The sequence below is a fragment of the Phyllostomus hastatus genome, unplaced genomic scaffold, assembly GCF_019186645.2.
Source record: "Phyllostomus hastatus isolate PE091 unplaced genomic scaffold, TTU_PhHast_1.1 phas_contig_16, whole genome shotgun sequence".
Taxonomy (NCBI): Eukaryota; Metazoa; Chordata; class Mammalia; order Chiroptera; family Phyllostomidae; genus Phyllostomus; species Phyllostomus hastatus.
In genome coordinates, this window is record NW_025333643.1 from 16,412,581 (window position 1) to 16,435,676 (window position 23,096).

General features: G+C 40.3%; 1 protein-coding gene and 1 non-coding gene across 9 annotated transcripts in view; both read right to left on the bottom strand.

Moving 5' to 3' along the window:
* Window positions 1-23,096, bottom strand: part of FHIT (fragile histidine triad diadenosine triphosphatase) — a 1,461,545-nt gene that overhangs the window by 12,050 nt on the left and 1,426,399 nt on the right. For all 8 annotated transcript variants that reach the window (XM_045832303.1, XM_045832304.1, XM_045832305.1 and 5 more), the window contains one exon: window positions 10,852-10,958. In XM_045832303.1, the coding sequence (XP_045688259.1) occupies window positions 10,857-10,958 (102 nt within the window). In that variant the 3' untranslated portion in view covers window positions 10,852-10,856. The remainder of the gene's footprint in view (window positions 1-10,851; window positions 10,959-23,096) is intronic.
* LOC123814604 lies at window positions 21,795-21,956 on the bottom strand. The gene has a single exon (XR_006784942.1). It is a non-coding gene; the product is annotated as a U1 spliceosomal RNA (small nuclear RNA).

Genomic DNA, 23,096 nt, shown 5'->3' on the forward strand with positions numbered 1-23,096 from the left:
AACTTCACATATCTTTATTTTTAGGTATTTGATTTCTGATGTTAAATAAGCTAACTTTACTTTTTTTTTTTCATTTTCTAACTGGTTGGCTGTTGTGAACTGAATGCTTGTGTCCCCCCAAGCTCATGCGTTGAAAGCATAACTCCCAATGCAATAGTAACATGAGGTCTTTAGGTGGTAACTAGGTTTGGATGAGGCCATGAGGGTAGAGCCCCTGAGATGGTATTACCTGCCTTACAAAAAGAGTGAAACTAAAGTGTGCTCTCCTCCATGGGAGAACACGGTGAGAAGGCAGCCATATACAGCTCAGGAAGAGGGATCATGAGAATCAGAGAAAGCAGGAACCCTGATTTGAACTCTCAGCCTTAAAGACTGTAAGAAATACATGCCTGTTGTTTAAGCCACTCAGTCTATGGTATTTTTTGGAAGCCTGTGCTGATCAATATAGTGACTGATTCAGAGAAATTTAAAATTCACATCTACTGATTTTATATTTAGAGGCCTTGCTAAGTTTACTGATCAATTCTAATTGGTTTTCAGTTGGTTCTGAGTTTTCTACACTCTTCATATTGTCTACTAATAATGACAGTTGTATTTCTTCCTCTTTAATATGTATTCTTCACTTACTGTATTAGCTAAGACCCTGAATACATTGTAAAATAGCAATGCAAACAGTGAATATTATTATTTGATTTATAATCACAGATTTTTCAACATTACACCTTTAAGTATAAATTCCCTTCTAATTCTAGTTTTCCTAGAACTTTTATATTTATTAAGTTGGATATTGAACTTGATCATTTTTTCCTGCATCTACTTAGATGATCCTATTCTTTTCTCCTCTATTAGTCTGGAGAAAGACATTACTTGATAGTATATGAAGTCGGCATTGCATTGGTCATAATGTATTATCCCTTTCATGGGTTGTGCATATATACACATGCACACAAATAACCCTTTTGTCTGTCTATCTGATACCTTTTAGGATTTTGACATCTGTGTTTCCATGTACAATTAGTCTGTAGCTTTTTTTTTCCTGTTATGATCTTGTCAGGTTCATATGCAAGGCAATTCACACAACAAATGAGAAGTAGAAGAGTTGTTTCTTCCCCTCTTCTCTTGCATAAATTGTTCCATTGCCATAAGATTCTCATTAAGAATTTTATTCTTGAGCCCTGGCTGGTGTAGCTCAGTGGATTGAGCGCAGGCTGGGAACCAAAGTATCCCAGGTTCAATTCCCAGCCAGAGTACATGCCTGGGTTGCAGGCCATAACCCCCAGCAACCGCACATTGATGTTTCTCTCTCTCTCTCTCTCTCTGTCTCTATCTCCCTCCCTTCCCTCTCTAAAAATAAATAAATAAAATCTTTTAAAAAAAGAATTTTATTCTTGGTAATATTCTTATTTCCTTTTTATTGTATGTTAGAATTCCCTGTAAAGCTACCTGGGTCTGATCTATTCTTTGTGGGAAGGGTTTTAATTCAGGTTTGAGTTCTTTAACAGATATCAAATTATTTAGTTTCTATTTTACTTTGTGTCAGTTTGGGTGAAACTGTATATTTAATAGAAACTTACCAGTTTAATTCCAAATTTCAAATTTATTGGTCTAAAATTATTCATTATATGCTCTTCTTCTTTTTAATGACAGCAATGTCCAGAAAGATGTTTAGCATATTAACTTTCACCTTTTATTTCCTTCTAATAAATGTGCATAAGTCATAATTTAAATTATTCTCTAAACACATCTTTAGGTTCATCCTCAAGTTTTAGTTTTTTTCATTTTCAAAATTTTTTCTAATATCCTTTGACTTCTTGTTTAGAATGCCTTTTGAATGAGTCTGATGGTAGTAAATTATCTCACATTTTGTCAGAACATATGTTTATTTCACCTTCATTATATAAGAATATGTTAACTGGGTATGGAAATTTAGGTTGGCAGTTATGTTCTTCCAGTTCTTTATTGATGTCATTCCATGGTCTTCTGATTTTCTTTGTTTTTTTGTTGTCTTTAGGTCTAATTATTACTCATTTGAAAGCATGGATTTTTTTTCATTATTAAATCTAGGAACTTACTCTTTGCCTTTGATTTTCTGCAGTTCTATCATGACATATCTCATTCTAAGGTTCTATAATCCCTGTTCTGGTTCTGGTATGTTCTTGAATTTTTTGATTGGTGGTTTTGACAGTTAATTTATTCATTAGGTTAGTATATTTTTACTTATAGAATTTCTGTTTGTTTTTTGTTTATAACATCTGTCTTTTTTATAGGTTCTAGCTCTCTGCTGAATGTTTTTAATCTTGTCTTTTTGATCCAGAAACAAAATAAACATAGTTATTATAATGGTTATATCTTATCATTTCAATTTTAGGTACCCTGCAATTCTACTCTTCTTTGTGTTGACTGATCACTTCATAAGCTGTGGTGTGTATATATATGCACACTCCTATACTGGGCATTCTATTTGAAAATATTTTTGTAGAAATAATTTAAGATCTTCAATGGTATTATTTTCTTTCAAAGATGATTTTTGTTTTTGCTTCTTCCAGAAACTTAATGGGACTAGCAATTTTGGATCACCTTAATTCAGTTCCTTGACTAAGACTTTCTTAGTTGCCAGATGATTTGTAACTGGGCTGCAGTTGGTACCAGGACTGGCTTACATCTGGTTCATTATTTTTCCAAGGGTATCACTTTTTCAGATCTTTGTATTCCCACCCAGGTGGCAACCCAGCTTTTATTGCTTTAGTTCTGTCTACCTCTCCAGCACTCACAAATTATTGTACCTTGGGGAAAATAATTTCCCTGAGTTCTTCTCTCTCTCTGGCTTTCTACTTTGTTACCTTTAACCAATTTTTTAAAAAATATTCTGTACAGTTTTTCTAGTTGAAAAGAGTGGGAAGTCTGATTCAAATTATTTGGTCTGTTAGTAATAGGAGCAGAAGTCACTCTTTTCTAGTTGTTTGAAAACATCCTGCCCCACAGGTTTTATTCTTTAATTACTATTTAAACTGATTTCTCATGATCCAAACATTGACATAATTTGCCATCTTTAAAATACAATACACCTTATAGGGAAAATAATAAATCTGCATATTACCATAGCTAATGTATCCTCACCGTCTTCACTGCTCACCATTCACAATAAATCAGAGGCAGCAGAACACACTGAAATGTCTTTTGAATCCTCAGAGAAGTATTGAATCCAGAAGAAGCAGAATTCAGAGCTGCTTTTGCTAGTGCATTTCCTATCCATTGTTTTGTATTATCCTTATAATAACCCTACAATAAAATGTTTTTCATTGCAGTAATTTAGAGATAGGAAGAGTGAGATACAAAGGAGTGATGTGTCCAAGTTCGGAGAGTGAGTTTAATGGCAATGTTGATGGGGAGCCACTTTAAATTATTAAAAAAACATTTCCACTGAGAGTAGAAAACAAAATGACAGACAATCTAGACATCATTATTAGGAGATACCAGAATGCTTATACTTTCATTTGGTGCTTATAACAAGTGATTGAAAAGTAGATTTCTTTTTTGGCAGGGGACATAATTTTTATAAAACTATGATGTTCACCTTACCACTCTTTTCTTTACAAAGCACATTCTAGAAAGACAGTGATTTGCTTTGGGGTGGGGGGCATCACTTGCCCTATGATATATTCTCTTCATTCCAGACTATTTAAAGAAGCTCTAGTAGGGGAAACATTGCCTTGTAATCGGGTTTCAAAATGTTAATAATGAGCCCTGGCTGGCATAGCTCAGTGGATTGAGCACGGGCTGGGAACCAAAGTGTCCCAGGTTCGATTCCCAGCCAGGGTACATTCCTGGGTTGCAGGCCACAGCTCCCAGCAACCGCACATTAATCTCTCTCTCTCTCTCTCTCCCCCCTCCCTTCCCTCCCTAAAAATAAATAAATAAAAACTTAAAAACATGTTAATAATGAACAAAATAGGTCTGCTCTATAGGTCTGCTCGTTGGGGCCTGGGTAGGGCACAGATGATGGCTGCAGGCTCTCCTCCCCTAAAACAGTTGGGTGCCAGAAAGTGAAGGTTTGTTCCCAAGATGGCTTCCCAGCCCTCTCTTCTCCTGTCTTTGTATAGCTCCTCTCCAAAGAACATATTGTGTCTCACATATCCATGAAGGGGAAAAGAAGGGAAAGAGGAGGAAGCAAAGGCACATTACATAGAATTGGGCTGGCATTTAATTTTACTAATGCCATTTGAACGAGCAGTTTCAATGGGACATTTCAATTCTCTAAATATTCTTTCCTTAGTTCCTTAGTCCCTACTCTCTCTTCCCTCCAGTATTTGGACTTTATTTTGATAACTATGACACTGGAGTTAAATTCCCCATTGCCCACCATTCACAATCAATTAGAGGTAGTAGAACATACTGTGCTGTCTTTTAGATCCTCAGGGAAGTATTAAAACCAGAAGAAGTACAATTTAGAGCTGCTTTTGCTAAGTGTTTCCTGGTTGACTGACCAAGTGCCCACATGATAACTTGCTTGGTGCCTCTGGAATGTCAAAACAATGCAGCCCTGGCATCAGAGGCAGCTGAAGGACAATATAGGCAGAGGATGGTGTGAACTGCATAAATACTAGCTACTATTAAAAGACAGGTTACAAATTATTAAGGTGAATTTTTATAACCTTTCTTCATAGAAACTTCTCATGATCTCTAGGAGAGTCCTTTTTCCTCACACTTCTTTGTGGCAGAGACAAGGACAAAGAGAGAAAAGTAATAGGAAAAGATAACACGGAGTGGAGAGAACCAAGTCAAGAAAAGAAAAAGTCTTGGGGGTGGGTAGATATTTTTAGGGATTTTTTATCATATGAAAGTATGTAGATTAATGTGTAATAATAAATTATCTGTTTCTGGAGATGAGATGAGGATGAAGAAGAAGGTGATGAGAATGATGATTATTTCATTATCATTTTGCACAATTCAAGTAAAGCTTGGAAGTCTTAAAAATTGTTTTTGGCATTTGGATTACACTGGTCTTAACAGGATTTTGTGCTGATGGATCTGTAGTCCCAAGTTCTAGAATTAATCATAAGAAACTGGTCATTTCTACAAGTTAAACTAAATCTCCAAAGAATAGTTCTGTATATTCTGTAGCCATCAGTGGCCTGTAGTAATCTTTTGCCAGAAGTATTGGGTACATGTTAAAGAAAGCTGGGTCTTGAGAAAACATTTTTAAAATAATCAAACCAACCTGCCCCCACCCCCAGAAAAAACATTTTAGAACCAATCATAGAACATTTATTAAAGGCAGGTTTATAACTTATAACTAGATGGTTATTCTTTTGGGCTATTATGAAATAATCATTTAGTAGGACATTAGATTTCATTATTTCTAAGGTCTCTATGATTCTATAGTTTATAATTCCCAATTTAGGCCATAGGGACTTGATTTATATTTCTCTAATCCAAACAATTGAGTCTGTGATTCTTTGCCCCTGGAATTTGGTTCTGTAAACATAGCCTACACAATAAGAGAAGAAACAGCACAATCCTATAGCAACATGAGCAGGAGTGTTTAAGATGATGGGCTCTTTTCCTGGTAAAGAGCTTTTGAACATACTAAAGTACCATTGGCCTTAAACAAGGAATCTTCTCTTGTACTTCAGGCTGAAGAAAACTTTATCATATCAGTTTGGGGATGGCTGAAAGTGTTGGCAGATGCTTTCATTAGTATTGATGATACCCCCATGTAGGGTTTACCTAGTCAGTTTAGGAATGAATTCATCAAGGAACTGAAGTTAACCCCTTCCCTCCCTGGAGAAAGCATGAGTAGTCCTATGCTCTAACCCCTGGGGTTTCTAATTACAGGCTGCTATCCTGAGAACAGACACTCTTTGAGAAGGCTGAAGATTTTTCCAGGCTTATAGGATAGATTTTAATAGGTATCATTCAGTGACCAGAACACATACTCACTAAGCAAACCTGTTCTTTCTTGTCTACCTCTACTGGCCATGATTATGATATGTGTGGTCCAGTGGCTGAAATCATGGTGATTTTTAAAAAATGCCAGTGTCAAAATTTTGCCTTGACAGTATATCTGTAACCACTAATAATGCTGTTTTGGGCTGACTCAGTTGCTTTGAAATTGCAAGGCTCTGTTATAAGTAAATAAGAGGCAACCAATTATCTATAAACTAATGGCAAGCACAGAGGAGTTTGATGAATTACAGATAAACTCTGCTGACACAAGAGAGCATGGAAACGTGCCCCGCTCTGACTTAATTTCAGAGTCAGGGGCAATGCTTGCATATTTTACAAACAACACACCCCACTCACTTCCAACATGGGGTGGGAATGGAGACAGGGAATGACAAAATCATCCCTTACTAGTACACACTTTGCTTTAAAATTAACTAGGAAGTGTATCATGGATGTGTAGGGGCAGCAAAACCAAGTATTAAATACCTAAAAATGATTATGTTCCAGGAAGGATGCATTAGGTAAGGAATGCAGACCCTCCTCTGGACTCAGCCCAGTGTGTGGGGAGGCAATGCATAAATTCACCTAAGCAGGAGGCAGATGCTGAATTCTGGAACCAAAGGGTTACCAGCCTTATTAGGGATCTGTCAGGTGGAGGATGAGACAACCATAGCTTTGTTCAGCAACCTTAGAAGGTTGTCTTTTCCTGTGCATGGTGAAGGTGATGTTTATTTTTCTCTCTACTATGTTTAAAAAACTGCAATTCAAACTAATTTCTGCTAGGCAAAGGATCCAGAGAGAAGCCAAAACATCATTATATGACATGATCAAGAGAATTATTCTACATAACTAACCTAATGTTGATGTCCTAATGGCTTCAAGAGGCGGAGGAAAGAGTTGATAGTGTTGGAATGTTTATCTTTGTGGTCCTATGGCAGTTCTGCCAGTAGAGGATTGATCTGGGTTCACACATGAAGATAGAGAACAGGGTTTGCTGCTGAGTGGTTTGCTAGGTATTTCCAAACCAAACATTCATCAGAGAGCAGCTTTTGCCTATAATACTCCATTCTCCTGTATAGGGCATCTCTATAGGTTTGCACATTCTACTTTGCAACATGCTTGTTTTTAAGGATGATTAATGGCAAATTAAGTGCTAAGGTCCAGCCCTTAACACTTGGCCTCCCAGGAGGAGTGATTGCAAACAGATCCAACCAGCCTAGAGTCTGAGTGTGCCCATGTGCGGCAGCAGCACATGGTGTAGGCCTTCCCGCCTGGTGTTCTCAGCCAGGCACAAGAGTGTGGCCTCTCGTCCCTAGGGAAGGTGACTCTGGTTTTCCCACATGTGCCTTATCTCCCCCCACGTGCCTGGAGAGAGATATAGGGAGCACTGACTTAGTAGTGGCTGGAGCAGGACTGGAATCAGCTTGCTCTGGTTTTGAATTCTAGCCTCCACTTCAGTTTTCTAAAGACAATGCATCATTTGCCTGTTTAAGATAATTTCAGGTGATCTACATTGAATCCCTCTGTAGAGTATTCTCTTTTAATCCTTTTGAATAGGTCAAATGGAGAGTCTCACTTTGGTGCTGAAATTAAATGGCTCTCTAAGGATGGCCAACCTCTCTGTTTAACAAAGAAAGAAGGAACCCCGGTCTAGATAGCTACAGGCAAGCAACTATGCAGAGCTACAATTCATCAGCATTGTTTTCCTCTTATATTTGTTTTTATGTTTAACTTCTAATTACAGTAATATTTGTTTCCCATTGAGGCTCTGATAATAAAGTTTAAGATAAGTGAACTGAAATTTAAAAAGTGAATCAAATAAATAATAAGTAAACAACATGCTAGGTTATACACAAAATGAGAGAAATCACGACAAAATTGGAATGGATGGAATTTGGGAGACACTGTACTCATCCAAGACCATATTGCTTGGGCACATGGTCAGATGTGGCAGAAAAGAGGGTGGGCAGCCTCAGCAGGGTCTGGAACAATGTGCAAGTGAGTGAAGGCAGGGGGTGCAAACTCAGGCCTATTTTGATTCCTGAGACCTGGATGCAATGTAGCCGAGAAGGCAGGTACTGGGAGGGTGATATTAGCAAGGCTGGTAAGGAAGTCCAGCAGGGGAAGAAGAGGAAATTCCTCAGAGTGGAACTAGGGAGGCCAGCAGACCAGGTGAAGAAAAAAAGAAAATATTTGGAGGGGTCCAAGGAAGCTGGGGTAGGGAGGCGCTGCTGGCTGAAGTGAGCTCTTTCAGTGAGGTGGGCAGTACGAAAACTAGAATGGCCTTTGGGATTGCACTGCTTGGGTTCAAGTCTGAGCTCCATCACTTACTAACCATTTGCCATGGAATAAAACGTAACATCACCAAGTCTCAGTTTTCTTATCACCTGTCGGATGGATAATAGAACCCATGCCTTGTAAATCTTGGTAGCACTGGCTATTGCCAATGTTAAGGCTTAGCCCCTTAACATTGCTTTTGCACATGTTGCAAGTCATGCAATGTTGCAGAGTAAGCCCCATCAAAATCTTTAAACTGGCTCTGCCTGAGACTGACTGCCCACTGAGAGTACAGTCAGGAAGCCTGGACAGGCCAAGTTCATCCATATGTCAGAAAAACAATAAATAGGTATGGCCAAATATTGAATGGCTGACCCATTTATTAACACATTTCAGAAGTTCCATGAACTGTTTAACACTGTATAAACATTTTGTGTGTAGATGCATTTTCAAAAGAGAGGAGGTAGGCGTCAAAGGACCAGGTGGACCCAATGAGCAGGTTTCCTGAATGGAATGTTTCCTTTCCCCTTTGTCTGTAAAGAGAGGTATATTCAGTCCCATTATACAACAGGAAATGGTGATGCTTTTAGAGAAATCTTAGGCCCCTAAATTTAAGTCCTTCACCTCAAATTACTAGTGTACTGTTGGGCAACTCACATTGCCCATCCTGGTCTCGGGTCCCACATCTGACTGTCTGACTGCCTAGAAAACTGAGGGTAATTTATTTGGCCTGTAAACTAAACCCTTAAAAAGAAAAATTCATGTTAGTTCATTTAAAACCTTACAGTCACAGTGCAATAGACTGTATAACAAGTTAGGGTAACTGCCTTTCTGGCATGTGTAAGACATGTTGATTCACCCTGTAGGCAGGAGATGCTGGGCCTCAAGGCAAGACAGAAGCAAAACAGACAAAGCATACTGGCAACTCGGGTGAGAAGTTTAAATCCTCTTAAAGTGTCTAGAAAGTACATTGTAAGACAAACTCTACAATTCAGCAAGCCTCAGGGAAGGCCTAGAGCTTTTTCGCCTCTACCTGAAAGTGTCTGTTACATAAGAAAACCAGGCAGAAGAACATTCATCCAGGAAGGAAGCCGAGCCTGAAGAATGGTGACCCCACTTGGACAGGACATTCCAAACGACACACTAGATTTCAGAAGAGGAATGGAAAGAGGATTGCAGTCATGCCCTTAGGCCTATGTTCTCAGGTAAACTAGCTTGATCCTTGAAAAAAAAAAGAAAGAAATGAGAAAGTGAACACAGTAAAAATAAAACATCAAAAACAGCAGCTGCTAGCACCATATATGTCCCTTCAGGCAATTGAGTGCTGAGCTGACAAGCCAGTGACGGGGCAGATGGAATGAGCTTTCTAGGATGCACGAGGGCCAGAGTACAACATACCTGTGCCGTAATGAAGGTGAGGTGGTGACCACTGGGCCTTTAAGTAATAAGAATGCTCTGAAAAAGCAGGTTGCGGTGAGAGGCTATCAAATGCACATCTTTTTTAAACTAACTGAAAAGGGCTTACATTTCATGGTAAAAAAGGAAACACAGTGAATGTGTTTTGTAGCCAAAAATCTGAATCACTAAGTGATTGACACAATTTTACATAATTCAGTTTCTACTCATATGTGTTCACTAATTGTGTTTTAATTTAGTATCTGATCTACTGCAGCAGCTTATAATATAAACACATTTACACAGGCCAGATGAAGAAGACAATTCTAAGGAGGAAAATAATCTATTCAGAGGAGAAGCTCCTTATCAGGGGTGCATTAATTCCTAAGGAGGTTTAGTAATAGGGGTACCAGAAAAATACAGGAATTCCAGTTAAATTTGAATTTTAAATAAACAAGTAGTTTTTTTCATCTAGGTTCATCCCAATATTTCATGGCAACCCTATTAATAAATTTCAGAAGACTCATGAACCCCATGACATTGTATAAAAATTTGGTGTGTACATATATTCTGAAAAGGAGGATGGCTATAACTTTCCACCAGCACCTTAAATCTGTGATCTCCCAATAGTTAAACATCATTACTGCAAAGAAATAATTCCTTCTCATCTTGACCTTTTCCTGTGTCCTGAGCTTCCTAGCAGCCAAAGCTAAAGGGAAACACAAAGGGTAACTTTCCAACCAGCAGCTGGGGAGCAGAGGCCCAAAGTGAAAGATGAGCTGGCCTTGGCATGGCCGACCTGGCCTGCAGGTAGAGACAGCCGGTTCATAGCACCTTGCAAACTGACAGAGGAAGGGTGGGAGTTGAGCCTAAGGATGATGTGACTCTCTTAAAAGACTTTAACCTCTTAAATGATCAGGTATGAGTCACAAACTATCCAGTTTTGTGAAAACTGGATTGAAGAAGAGTGGTATCAGAGAGGAGAAAACAGATGAGGGGTGACAGTGGTCTGGGGTGGGCTGGAAGGGAGTGGACAGACAGGGAGGAAGAGGGGGCTCGCGTATTGAAATAAGGCCTCAGGAATCAAGGTTTTCTCCACTCTGGCTTTTCCGTCTTTGAAGCCACCACCTTAGGCTGTTGGGGCAGCCACTTTTCTATGCCCCCAACCTGGGCAGGGAGCCCCTTTGCTGAGGCGCCTTAGAGGCGGCAATGATGAGCGAGTGGAATCTTTACCTGGGTCACTGAAAGTAGACCCTCAGTGCTGCAGCTTCTGCTGCCATTTCCTCCTCCGATCTCCACAAGGCTGGGGAGTCCTCCTCCTCTTTGTCATGTTTCTGGAGCTTTGGAGAAATAAAAAATAGAATGCATTCATTAATGGGATTTTAGGATCTCCTTAAACAACTGTTGTGTGGTAGCTACACAGAATTTGCAAATCAGAAGCTGGGAAGTGGGTATCTTTTAATCTCATTAGTTGCTAGTTGCCCAAATTTGAATATGGAGCAGTTTCATGTATAAAATCATATTTCCATCATTTGCAATAAAATAACCAAATTACGCTACCCTGTCGCCCGTTTGCTGCTTATAATTGTCTGCTGAGGGTGGGAGTGGGGGTCACAGATTGAGGGGGTATCCGGCCAGGTACCACAATCCCTCCAACTCTCTAATCTCCCGCTTCAGCCATCATCACTCACTTCTTTCACTTAGCAGGCACTAAAGGCACTGACTGTGCTGCCTGCCCATAGTCGGCTCTCTGAGCCACCCTGGGGTTTGCATACCACTCATTTTGGCTTCGCCTGTCTTATAGGAGCTCTGAGCAGTTTTGTTCAGTGAACCAAAATAGCCAAAGCACATTTATGGTAATAATACAAGGGCCATGAGTACTGAGTGAGAAAGAAGAGTATATCTGTTAAAAGAGGCTTCAAGCAGGCCAACAGTAAAATAATTAAATTAGGAAACATCAAAATATTAGGAATTGGTCTTAGTAGAATTGTTTAAAAATCCTCTTAATATCCATATTTCTTTAAAAAATATCTTTCATATGTATCAGATTTACATATAGAGTGAATAAAATTTCAATTCTTTTAAAGAGAGGGGATATTTTCAGAACTCTCCATTAGAAGAGCTCAATTTTCCCCTTAATCTCCTATTTCAATTCAGTTTTATTAACTACATTTGTTAGTCCTGTGTGAGGCTCTATATACTATAAATGCTGAAAATATACTTCTCCATAGGATGCACAGTGTAGTATTTTGTGTTAAGCTATTCAAGGAGATTAAGGCAAATGATTTAATAGCACCAAAGATGGTTGGTATTTGGGATGCGAAGGGCAGTTTCTCTGGCATGTATTATTTCATCATGCATCATTTCATTTAATCCTTAGAGTAATCCATGCACAAGGCAGGCACTGTTGAGGTCCCCAGAATTTCACTCACCTGCCAAAGATCACCCAGCTAGGAAGCAGGAGCTCCAGAGTCGTTCCCAACAATTAATTTTTGCCTTTTGTTCCGTCCTAGACAAACTTGAATGCCTCTAAAGATTGGCTTGTTCTACTGATCCTGCTCGACCCCACCAGGTGCATTCGCCCAAAAGTCAGGTCCAGCTCAAAGAATCTTGCTAACTCAGCAAAAAGTCTATCAACTAAACTAGTGGAATTTGCTAAGTCAGGCCCAAATCACTCTAAATCCAACTCAGAGACCCCCATCTTGGCAGCCTGCAGCAGATGGAGAAGTTGTCCCATAGTTTCAGAGCAAACTTTGATACAAAAGGCAAAACAGTGAGGGAACAATAGCCCAGCTCTCCAGTTTGAGCCTAAATGAGGTTCATTAGCATATAACCAGGCAGGCCACAGATATGTTTATGAGGGTCATGGATCTTCCCTTCAGAATCCGGCTGCCAGAGGCTGGTTTTACATTTTGCCTCACAGATTTAATTCTCTTTAGTGGAAGGAAAACCACATTAAGAAGTCATTTCCTTCCTTGCAGAGGCAGATATGACACAATTGCTACAGGCAAGTCAAACTGGATTGCTATTTTTCTACTCAAGAACTAATTTTCATTTTGATACTAGCTTTGGATCTGTTATAAATCCATCTTGTAACAAATCAGTAGGGTGACAAAGAACAATGCAAAGCTCAGAAAGCATGGTCTTCCCATTTCTGGTTCAGCCACTGGAGACACAGAATCAACCATTAAGTGGCCTCATCAACGCAGATCATACCAGATGAATCCAAATAATTTAGAGCCTGCAAACGTTAATGCCTTTCTGATTATTAGGCGACCGTCTGTTATTGACATATGCCTTACAGATGGCAACGTTGTGCCAACGCTTGGAAGTTGTTTATGGGAAATAGGAAATAAATAAAACAAAAACTAGTCATATTTGCAAAGCTCTGTTGCACATGGTTTTTGAAACTTCTGTTTCCCTCTTAAATGCCCCTATGCAAGCCTGTGGCTTTTAGAAGAGCCGTGCCCAACCCTGGCTACTCACAGGAAGGGGAAGAACTTTAAAAACTGCTCTGATTTAATTGGATTGAGGCAGCCCATATTTGGGGATTGTTTTCAAATTTCTCAAACAATTCTAAGATGAACTTAACTGTTGAGAAGCAGCACACTGAGGAAAAAACAAACAAACCTATGTGTATGCAGATAAAGCCCATGCGCATAAAGAAAGAATACATCTGTCTTTTAGCCCATTGCTTGAAATCCTTCCAACAGAACTGAGGCTGTCCTTTGCAAACTCTGCTCCCTACTGCTCTTCTATACACACCCTGTCAAGGGGGTGTCTGGGCCTCACAGCTGTCCCAGCAACACCAGGCTACTGATCTAGTTCAGGAGACTTTGAATAGGATTTCAGTTTCTGTAGGGGTAGGGACCCTGAGAAAGGTCCTGGTAGACAAATCTTGTGTCTTGGAAGAGCCACCCAGGCTACTTGGAAATTAAACATGCTGTGGGGTAGAGTACAGTTCTGTTCTCTTGAGGCAACCGAAGAACCTGGTGGCTGGAAGCCGTTGTCCAGGCTTACCTTAAACACTATGGCTTAATGGCTTATTGAACAGGAGAGAGAAAGAGAGAGAGAGAGAGAAGACACTGTTGGTCTAGGGAAAACTTTAATGAAGGGGTTTCACCCCTGACAAATCTTCTAGAGTACCTTCAGGTGTCCAGAGGGAAAGACAGCGACTACTTATTAATACACCAGGTATTTATTCAGGGCCTGCCCTAAAGCACTGAGCCAGACAGACCCCTTAACTGTCCTCATGGGGCACCCAGGTAAGGAGGGTAGACACCAAAGGGAAAGATGCTAGGAGGAGCTACCCTAATTTGAGAAGGCTTTTGAGAGTCAATTTAGATTCACAAAGAAACAGAGTATTAGAATAGAGAGTGATGGGGGTTGAGGGTTATCCAAGGAGCACCCAGCAAGGGCTCTCTAAGAAGATGAGGTTAGGCCTAGACGTTAACAACGAAAAGGGCAAGCTCCTTAAATTCTCTGTGCCTCAGTTTACCTTTCCATAAAAAGGAGGTAGTAAAAGAAATTGTGAGTTGTGACATGCCTGACACGTAGTAACTGGTTCTTAGTGTTTGCTATGATGATGATGATAATGATGATGATGATGATGATGATGATGATGCGTATACCATCCCATGACAGTGAACAGTGAACAACCCACAGGGGTTGTTTCCAGGTGTAAAAGTACCTTTACCATCTTCATGGTTCCCCAGTGATCCCTACCATTTGGACCTTTTTACCCTGTAAGAAGGATTAAAATCTATAATCAGAATTCAGACCCAAACCAACTAATCTATATATGAGAGGAAATTTAGCTCCTGAGCTCTAAAACAACCTGCAATAACCCCTAACTCTCAGGGTGGTGGTGAGGAGTGAATAAGGTATTGTGGTAAAGGTTAAGGTCCTAGAGTGAAAGCATGTGGCAAAGGTCAAATGCACTCAAAATTACCCTGGGAGCATGGTTGCAGATTGGCAAATAAAAATAAGATTCTCAATATTTTTTAGTATAACTCATGTAGTATTGAGGACATACTTATACTAAAAAAAAATTCATTGCTTATCTGAACTTCAAATTTAACTGAGCTTCCTGTATGTTACCTGGCAACTCAGTCTAGGAGACCCCATAGGAAGGTGCCATGGGAAGTACTTGGTTTGCGTTTGGGTTGTTCCCAAACCTGCCTAGCTGAGAATCTTGGGAAAGACAGAGGAGACTGTCCAAAGATGACCAAATTCAAGGCTACCATTTTGTCTACTCCAGGGTTTATTATTACTATTATTACATGAAATTCAGAGTAAATCTACAGTACTATTTAAATTCCACAGTTGATTAGTTCTAAGATGTACTGTTTTTTACATTTTAACATCTCTGAAATTGAAGCATGCCCTAAAATCAATGGTGTGTCATAATTTAATTGGTAGTGCTTTTCTTTCTCAGTGGTACATAATGTAGAAACACTTCTTCCAGGTGGGGGATTCAGTGTACCATAGTCTCCGTCACTCCTCCCTGCAATGAAGTCACAAAGTTAAACTGTGAAAAGGCTCAGCACCATGGCCAATAGGACATATGTTCCTCTCCTTCCTGTGCAACAAAACAGTTGAAACTGTTTTCCCTGATACCTGGTTCATGTGCCAAAGTTACAAAGTTTGCAAAAGCTTAAACCAAAGACTGTATTCACATTCCACAGAGTGAAGGCAGTCTGTGGTGACTCCTCAAAGTGAATTCTATTTCTACACAGCTTTGAAAAGAGGTTTTTAAATATCCCACTTTATCTGCTTGAAATGATTTTCAGGGAAAGTAGTATTAACAGGATTTCTGACTGAAACACTGACATGTGTTGATTTTGACATTGTGTTCCTTTCTATGTGTTATCATGAGATGTATGGGTTAATAATTAATTCCCTGGTGTAACACTCAAAGTGCCTTGGCTATTGACATTTTTGGAGCTTTGTAATGGAATGCAGCAGGAGAATGATTGACTAAGATTTAAGTGTGTTTCAGAATTCAGAACTAAGCTGTAGTAAAATACCAAATTGTCTTCAAAGGAGGAAAACAATTTAAAGCTACCTCTTCAAGAAGCTAGTGGCTGAATAATAACTTGGCTGTTTTAAAATACATTAATATCTTCCATTGCTTTTAGTTTTATAAAACAACATAAAGAGCAGAAAGCTTAAATAAACCATTTCTTATGGGTCGATGGTTCTGTTCAGGTGTTTATATGAAGCATGGAAAAGGAAATAATTTCAATGGATGGGGAATTAATTTTTTAGATCTGATTCTCTATTACTGCAATTTAGTCAACCAGCATTTGATGAGCACGTGATATATTCCAGGCACTGTTCTAGGTCCTATGAAAGCTATACCAATAAATAAGCCAAAAATCTTTGCCTTCTGGGAATCTCACCAAAAGAAAAGACATATTCATACAAAACTCATTTAATACAAGTCAGTTTGATATAAATACTGGACGAGAATTTCCATCATAGTGTTCTCAAAATATCTGAGAGAGAATAATTCTTGCTGGGCTAGGGGTCTGGAGTTGACTATAAAAAACCAGGATTTACACTGGGATTTACAGAAGGGCTCTCCTGGGCCAGGGGTCAGCTTTGGCAAATGAACGAGGCGTGTGCCCTCTCTCCTGCCGCTTGTGCCCATGCAGGTTCATCAATTGCTTGTACTACTGCCCCTCACGAATCTCCACGCGGCATTCCAGCCATGCCTGACCATCTATCAGAGGCCTCCACAGAGCTGAAATTTTGTTGCCATTGTGAGAAATCTTAAATTCCAGTGTTTCAAGACAAAACACACAGCCTAGTTGCCCTGGAGATGGCCTCCAGTTCTTCAGTTCAAAGCTGCCAACAACTTTAAATTCTATTGAAAAAGTTGTTCCCTTTTCAATCATCTTTCAGTTCTTCTGATTAATCAAAAAGCAAGTCTCAGTTGGTACTAGCATGTCCTCAGCATGGTACCAACAAGCCCCTCACACAAGGGCGGAGCCACGCAGGCTCTAGCTAGACTATAAAAACAGTTTTGTTGAGATCAGTGATTTTTGACCTTTTCCATTTCATGGCACACACAAACTAATTACTAAAATTCTGCAGCATGCCAAAAAATGCACCTTTGCCAATCTGACAAAAAAAATAAGTATAATTTTGATTCACTCATCTGGACGGCTGTGGTTGTGTTAGCTGTTGTCATTTTTTTTTACTTGAAAATCTAAGGGAAAAAAGGTCAGTGTCCCTGACTAAATAGTCAGGTATTGCATGTTTTAAAATTGTTTGCATCATACCGGTTGAAAATGGCTGGTTTAGATTATGTTTATTTTTAGAATTATCTCCTGCTTATGATGTCATCTCAAACTTTATTTTTAAAGTAAATCTATTTAAGTTCCAAATAAGAGTTAATTGGAAAAATATTAAGTAAACAGTGTGGGAAACATGGCATTGCACATGGCATGAAGCTTGGGAGATGCCCCAGAGGGGGCAATAGCAGCTGAGTGAGGGGTGACGACCCCTCAAATGAGGGCATGGTTGTTTCTGCTGGGCTGAAATGCAGGAAGATTCAGTTTCTTGGGTTTTTTTTTGCAGATCTTGGATATCAAAACAATTTGATATTATAAGAGCTCCAAAGAAAACAGAGCACAGTGGTCTGTCTGCTAGGATGGCAGAACTTTGGGCAGGGGTGTGGAGGAAGGCCTCACTGAAGAGCTGACATTTAAGTTGAGAGGTAAATAATGATTAGAAATCCCTTAAACAAAATGCTGGGAGAAAGAGTATTTCAAGCAAAGGGAACAGCAAGCATAGAATGTCCAGGAAAAAGGGAGCTTGGTGGTTGAGGGACTGGCTAAAAGAGTGAGGGAAGATTATTTGCAGCCTGTGGGAATAGCTAAAAAATTTGGATTTTATTTTTGGTGCCAAGAATATATGAAAGGGTTAGAAGCAGGGAAGTAAAAGGATCAGAATACTTTTCCTAAAAAGTGGCCTGGCTGGAGAATGAATTAGAGGGAGACAGAAGCAGCCAGACAAGAAGTGATGGGAGCAGGAGGGTTGGAAAAGGGCTCAGCAGCCCCATGAAGCAGCGTGGTGGTGAATCCAAGGCAACGTGAGCAGCTGGGAGTGGGGCTCTGCCGGCCCAGTAGACAGACTGGGCCTCTGATTGCTTCCTTCCTGGCACTTTGTAAGGCACACATTGATCTTGGCTGCTCTAAACTAGTGTGAAAAATCAGTCCCTTCCTGCAGAGTACGTGCCTCTCTCTCTTCAGTCTTACACTTCCCAAAGTCTCCATGTCCCCAGGTCACCTTCTGGGGCCATTTAGCTGGTGTTGAGCTATCATTCATGATTTTGGATGTTGTCTCACTTTCTCTGTCGGTCACACACACACACACATACACAACACACAGAGTCAGCATCTTTCGAGCCTGTGTTTCCTCTCTAAACACCAAATGCTTTTTCTCTAAGTGCTGGTTATTGGGCAGACAGTCACTCATTTTTGGCTTTTTTGGTGTCCTAATCAATCACTTCATGCTTTCACTTGGTACAAAAAAAAAAAAATAGTGTTGTGCCACCAACTTCTGGCCACCACTTTTGCTTCCTTAGAACCCTGAGGTTATTCAACTATTCCTTTGTATCAAAATGTTAATTGCCTTCCTCCTTGCTCCCTCTATGAGGGGTCTTATGAGCTGGAACCCTATACTGATTGCTGGCTGGTGAGACCTTTAAGTGCAATCAAACTCAGTTCTTTGCCCTTTGTGAAGAGAAACTCAGGCAATCAACAAAGCATTCATCATTTGATTAGTTGCCCAACCTCTGACTTAAGCCCAACTTACTTCAGTAAAACAAAGTTTTTTAGCACTGCCAATGGGGCCAAAATGCTGAAATAAGCTCTTAATTAAAGGAGTATCAAGTCTTGATGTTTAAGAATTTGTAACCCCCAGAAGTATTTATTAACTAGGAAATCACAGCACTGGAAAATAATTATGCCAAACCACTGTACTATAGCAGAACCCAATTGCTTATCCAATTATACATTAAAATATCACATTGTCAAGCCAATCACCAAAGCAACGAATGAGATGGTGCCAGCATCACAGTTTGGACCAGATATTCCTTAACTGACGGCACTGAGCATGGTCTGCAGAGCACCCTATATACCCTGTAAAACCTGTGCAAACCAAGGTGGGCATCTCACCCCTGCTGTCAGAAAATCGCTTTAATTCATTGGACTTGTAGGCTGTCCTTGGGAAGCTTGTTAGAAGCAACTCAGAAAAGAATGACTCTGGCTTCTGGTCCTGTGCAGAGCTGATTTCAATTAAAACATCCAATGATTCACTTCCTGCCAGGGGAGCAATCAAGGGTGAACCTGAAACCTGAGAAAAGTTAAAGAGAAAGGGCCTCCTGGATCTGCTGCACTGCCTCCTGGCTGGCCACCATCCCGAACTTCCTTACAAGACATCAGGGGGTTAAGGAACAGGACTTGGAAACCAGACTATAGGTGTGGGAGTCCTGGTGGGATAACATGTGAATCACTGTATTTGAGAATTATCTGCACAGAATGAAGTGCAATCTTGACTTATTCCTAGAATGCCCCACTGCTGGGGTTTTCTTCAGAGCTTACTGTCATGAGCTTCATGTTTGTAAGGATGAGACTGATCCTGCCTAGTGGCTGGGCCTAGCATTTCAGATGGAAAGCGAGAAAGCCCATTAGAGCAACAGCTCGGCCTGGAGTAGAGCAATCAGTTGCATTCACCCAGTAGTCCGTTCCTCTTCAAATTATAATAAGCCCTCAACAATAGTTAATTTGGCAAAAAAACAAAACAAAACAAAAAAAACAACAACTCCTGTCTAGCTCCCAGGTTCATGGTAGAAATCACCAAATCACAGAAATACCCTTCTTTGTATCCTCACTGCTTGCTGTGTCTGACACCCAGTAGAAGAATTTCCAAAAGCATTTGTCAGATGTGCCACTGAATTGCACTTCCCCTCTCAACTCACTTCATCCCCAGTTTCCAGATGAAACATCTGTCTCTTAGGAACTTCCATCACATGGCTACTTAGGAACAATATTTGCTGGGATTAGAAATACAGTGTGTGGCTCCTAGAGTACTCATGAATCCACTCTGTAAATTCTTGGGAGTATTCTTTTAGTTAACATTTCAGAAAACATGGTTGATAAGGCAGTATGGGGGAAAAAAAAACACAGAACCTACAAACAGAGATCGTGCCCCACACTGGCTGGGTCAGGGTCCCGCTGGGTGTCTCCTCTGGAAAGGCACTTACATCTCAGGTCAGTCGTCAGTAAATACTGCTGATGACCAGCATCTGCCCCAGGCTCCATTCCATCTGAACTTTCCTGGTTTTTCAACAGGTAAGAAACTGGGGAAGCATCAGGGACTAGAGATTTCTACCAGTTTGATTTCCTTGGGCCTCCTGTTTCTAAAAACATGCTCACCGAGAAATGAAATGAAAGTCCTTCTGAAAGGAAGGTCTGTGCTGCAGCAAACTTGGGAGAAGGAAAGATTTATACCAAAAGCAATTTTCTTAGCCAGTTATATTCTGTAAGCTGTTCCCCCGTGTTTGGGATATTGGTGCTGGAGCGAGAGGGTTGTCCTTTATTCCTAGAGCAATGTCAACCTGCAGCACTCAGAATGAGGAAAGGGAAAAGGCAAAGGACCAATTTCTGGTTTTGTTTGAATCTTCTAAACCTTTGTTTCATATACATTATGGCTTCATTTTTCAAAGGCACTTTAGAGAACGTTTAGAAGCATGGTCCAGGCAAGATAGCAATCCTTAGGGTGGTAGAATGTCAGCACTGTGAGAAGTTAAACCAACACAGAAAATGCAATAAAAAATATGCCACCATAAACGTGGCCTCAGACTCGTGCTCACACCATGATCCTGGCAGCAATGACTGAGCCCTCAAGATAAAACCTATTTAGAGAAGCTGAACCAGTTTGGGGATCTATACAGTACAGGTCCCCTATGCATCAAAGGCCTGTTTCTCTGCAGAACTCATTCAATTATTCAGCTGATAGTACTATGTCCACCATGTGCTGGCACAGTGAATTGAACCATGCAGTGGGGAGCAAGCCAGACAAGGCTTAGTGCCTTGTAGGAGGCTTCCTTTCTAGGCAAGAAGACAGGCAAGTAGCAAGTAATCAAATCTGTTACTACCATGAGAGAGAATAATAAGGAGAACTACATTAGACATTGTGGTCAGGGAACACTGCTCTGAGGAGGTGACAGTTAAACTGAGAGGGGTCAGAAAGTGCTAATACCCAGAGGAAGGACAGAGGTATCTGCATGGTCTGTGAGCTGGCTGCAGAGCAGTGCTGACACAGAGAGAGGAAGTGTCCAAAGAGAGGGCAAAAGGCGAGTAGAGAAGAGGGAAAACACCCTTCCTCTAGCTCTAGGGGCCAGAAGAGAGAGGGATTGGTGATTCATTAAGTCACATCACCCTTGTTAAGCACCTGCTTTTGCTAGGCTCAGAAGAATGATAAACAGGTGGAAACGCAGTAAATCCAGACTAGGTGAGGGAAGGTGGAGAGGCCCACCAGAGCGGCTGGGCCCAGCTTTGGCTCTGAGCATGACCAATGGCAGTCTGGCTTGATTTGTACTTCCTGGGCCTCTCTCTCACCTTGACATCAGGCCTGCTATTAGGAAACTGTCCACAGAAAAGCAGGTAAACGGCAAACTATTTGCACAAGTGGTGACTGCTGCGGAGCAGGCTGACCTCACAAACTTCTTTCCAAACAGTCACCATATGTTTGGCACAGCTACGCAAGCTACCCAGCACCATCCAGCCAGGTGCCTGGAACCCACCCATGTACTGGCAGATGCCTAATGTGAAATTTGTATTCCAAGGGTACTTACCACTCTGCTGGATTACTCAAAATCCCTTCTTTCCACAAGACTGTCATTCTGCCTCTGGTTACAAAACTGTATCCCTTGGGAATAACCTCCCCTCTGTCACTCACAAATTCCTTCACTTCTGATGGAGCTATTCTGATGCCCTTCAAAGAGCTTGGCCCATGTGAGTTGCACAAACAAGTTAGGAGCCAACCTTTCCCAAATGCCTCTTTCTCTATTTCATTTAAAACCTTCTTTAATGAAGATACAAAGCCTTAGATGTAGCTGAAATGCTAAGCTTACCATGTGTGACAGCAGATCTTTGTCACACAGGATTTCCGGTGTCTGTTTTTCTATCCACCACTATAAATTACACACTTGAGGCTCCCACATGGAGAAATCGCAGGGGTCAGCACACCTGTGATGCAATGGACAGCCTTGCCCTGGGAAAACTGCCTTCGTGATCATGCTATTTCCCCTTCCAGGTTAGTGTAAACATCTTTTTAAATTTTTTAAGCCAGAATATTTAAATGGAAAGAAATGGGGGTTTCTTAAATGCAAGGAAATGAGTGTTTCCTTGTTGCAAACTCAATTTTATATAACCTATAATAGACCATAATCCAGAAATCAGCACCGACAGCAGAGATGCAAGGCAACTGCAAACCCATATACTTCACCACCACAGTGAAAAATTAAGATACAATGCCAGACTTGTGACTATTTCAAAGCATCAGGTTAGAAAAGAGATATTCTCATTTTTCAGCTTCCAACTATGTATCTAACCTCCCAATCATTCATTACTGAGATGCTCAAGAGGCACTGTAGAAAGAACCATGCCTGGGATTGATATTTATATTATAAATATAAATAGTATATAAATAATGTCCACAATATAAATTATAAATATATAAAATATAAATACTATAAATTATTTATATATATAAATCCTAGGCTTGGCTCATATACATATACCTAATATAGCTATATTTTTAAAATATTATATTTGCTATCCCATTAAAGCTGAAAATATTACTGTTGGGAGTTACACCTGTATGAATGAACAGCCCATAAAAATCTTTTGAGAATCCTAATCATTTAATTAATCTCACCTCTGTGCCACTGAAGGGTTTAAGGAAGTTTATTTGGTTGATTTTAAAGCATAAAAGATCAAAATACTTTAAAACAGTTTTTTTATCACTTCAGGTATCGATTCAAAAGCCCAGAAGCAAATATATTTTTTAATGTTTTAAAAGTTATTGTTCAAGTATGGTTGTCTCCATTTTCCCCCCACCACTCCCATTCACCCCAGCCATCCCTTCCCACCCTTGATCCTACCCCACTTTGGTTTTGTCCATGTGTCCTTTATACATGTTCCTGAAAACCTTTCTCCCTTTTCTCCCATTATTCCCTCCCACTGCTTCTCTGTTTACTGTCTGTTCTTAATTTCCATGTCTCCGGTTATATTTTGTTTGCTTGTTGGTTTTGTTGATTAGGTTCCACTCATCAGTGAGATCATATGGTATTTCTCTTTCACCCCCTGGCTTATTTCACTTAGCATAAAAATGTTCGTAGAGTCAGTGTTTGATACTAATTTTTAACACTCCCCAGCAGAAGCATCCACAGGATACCTGCC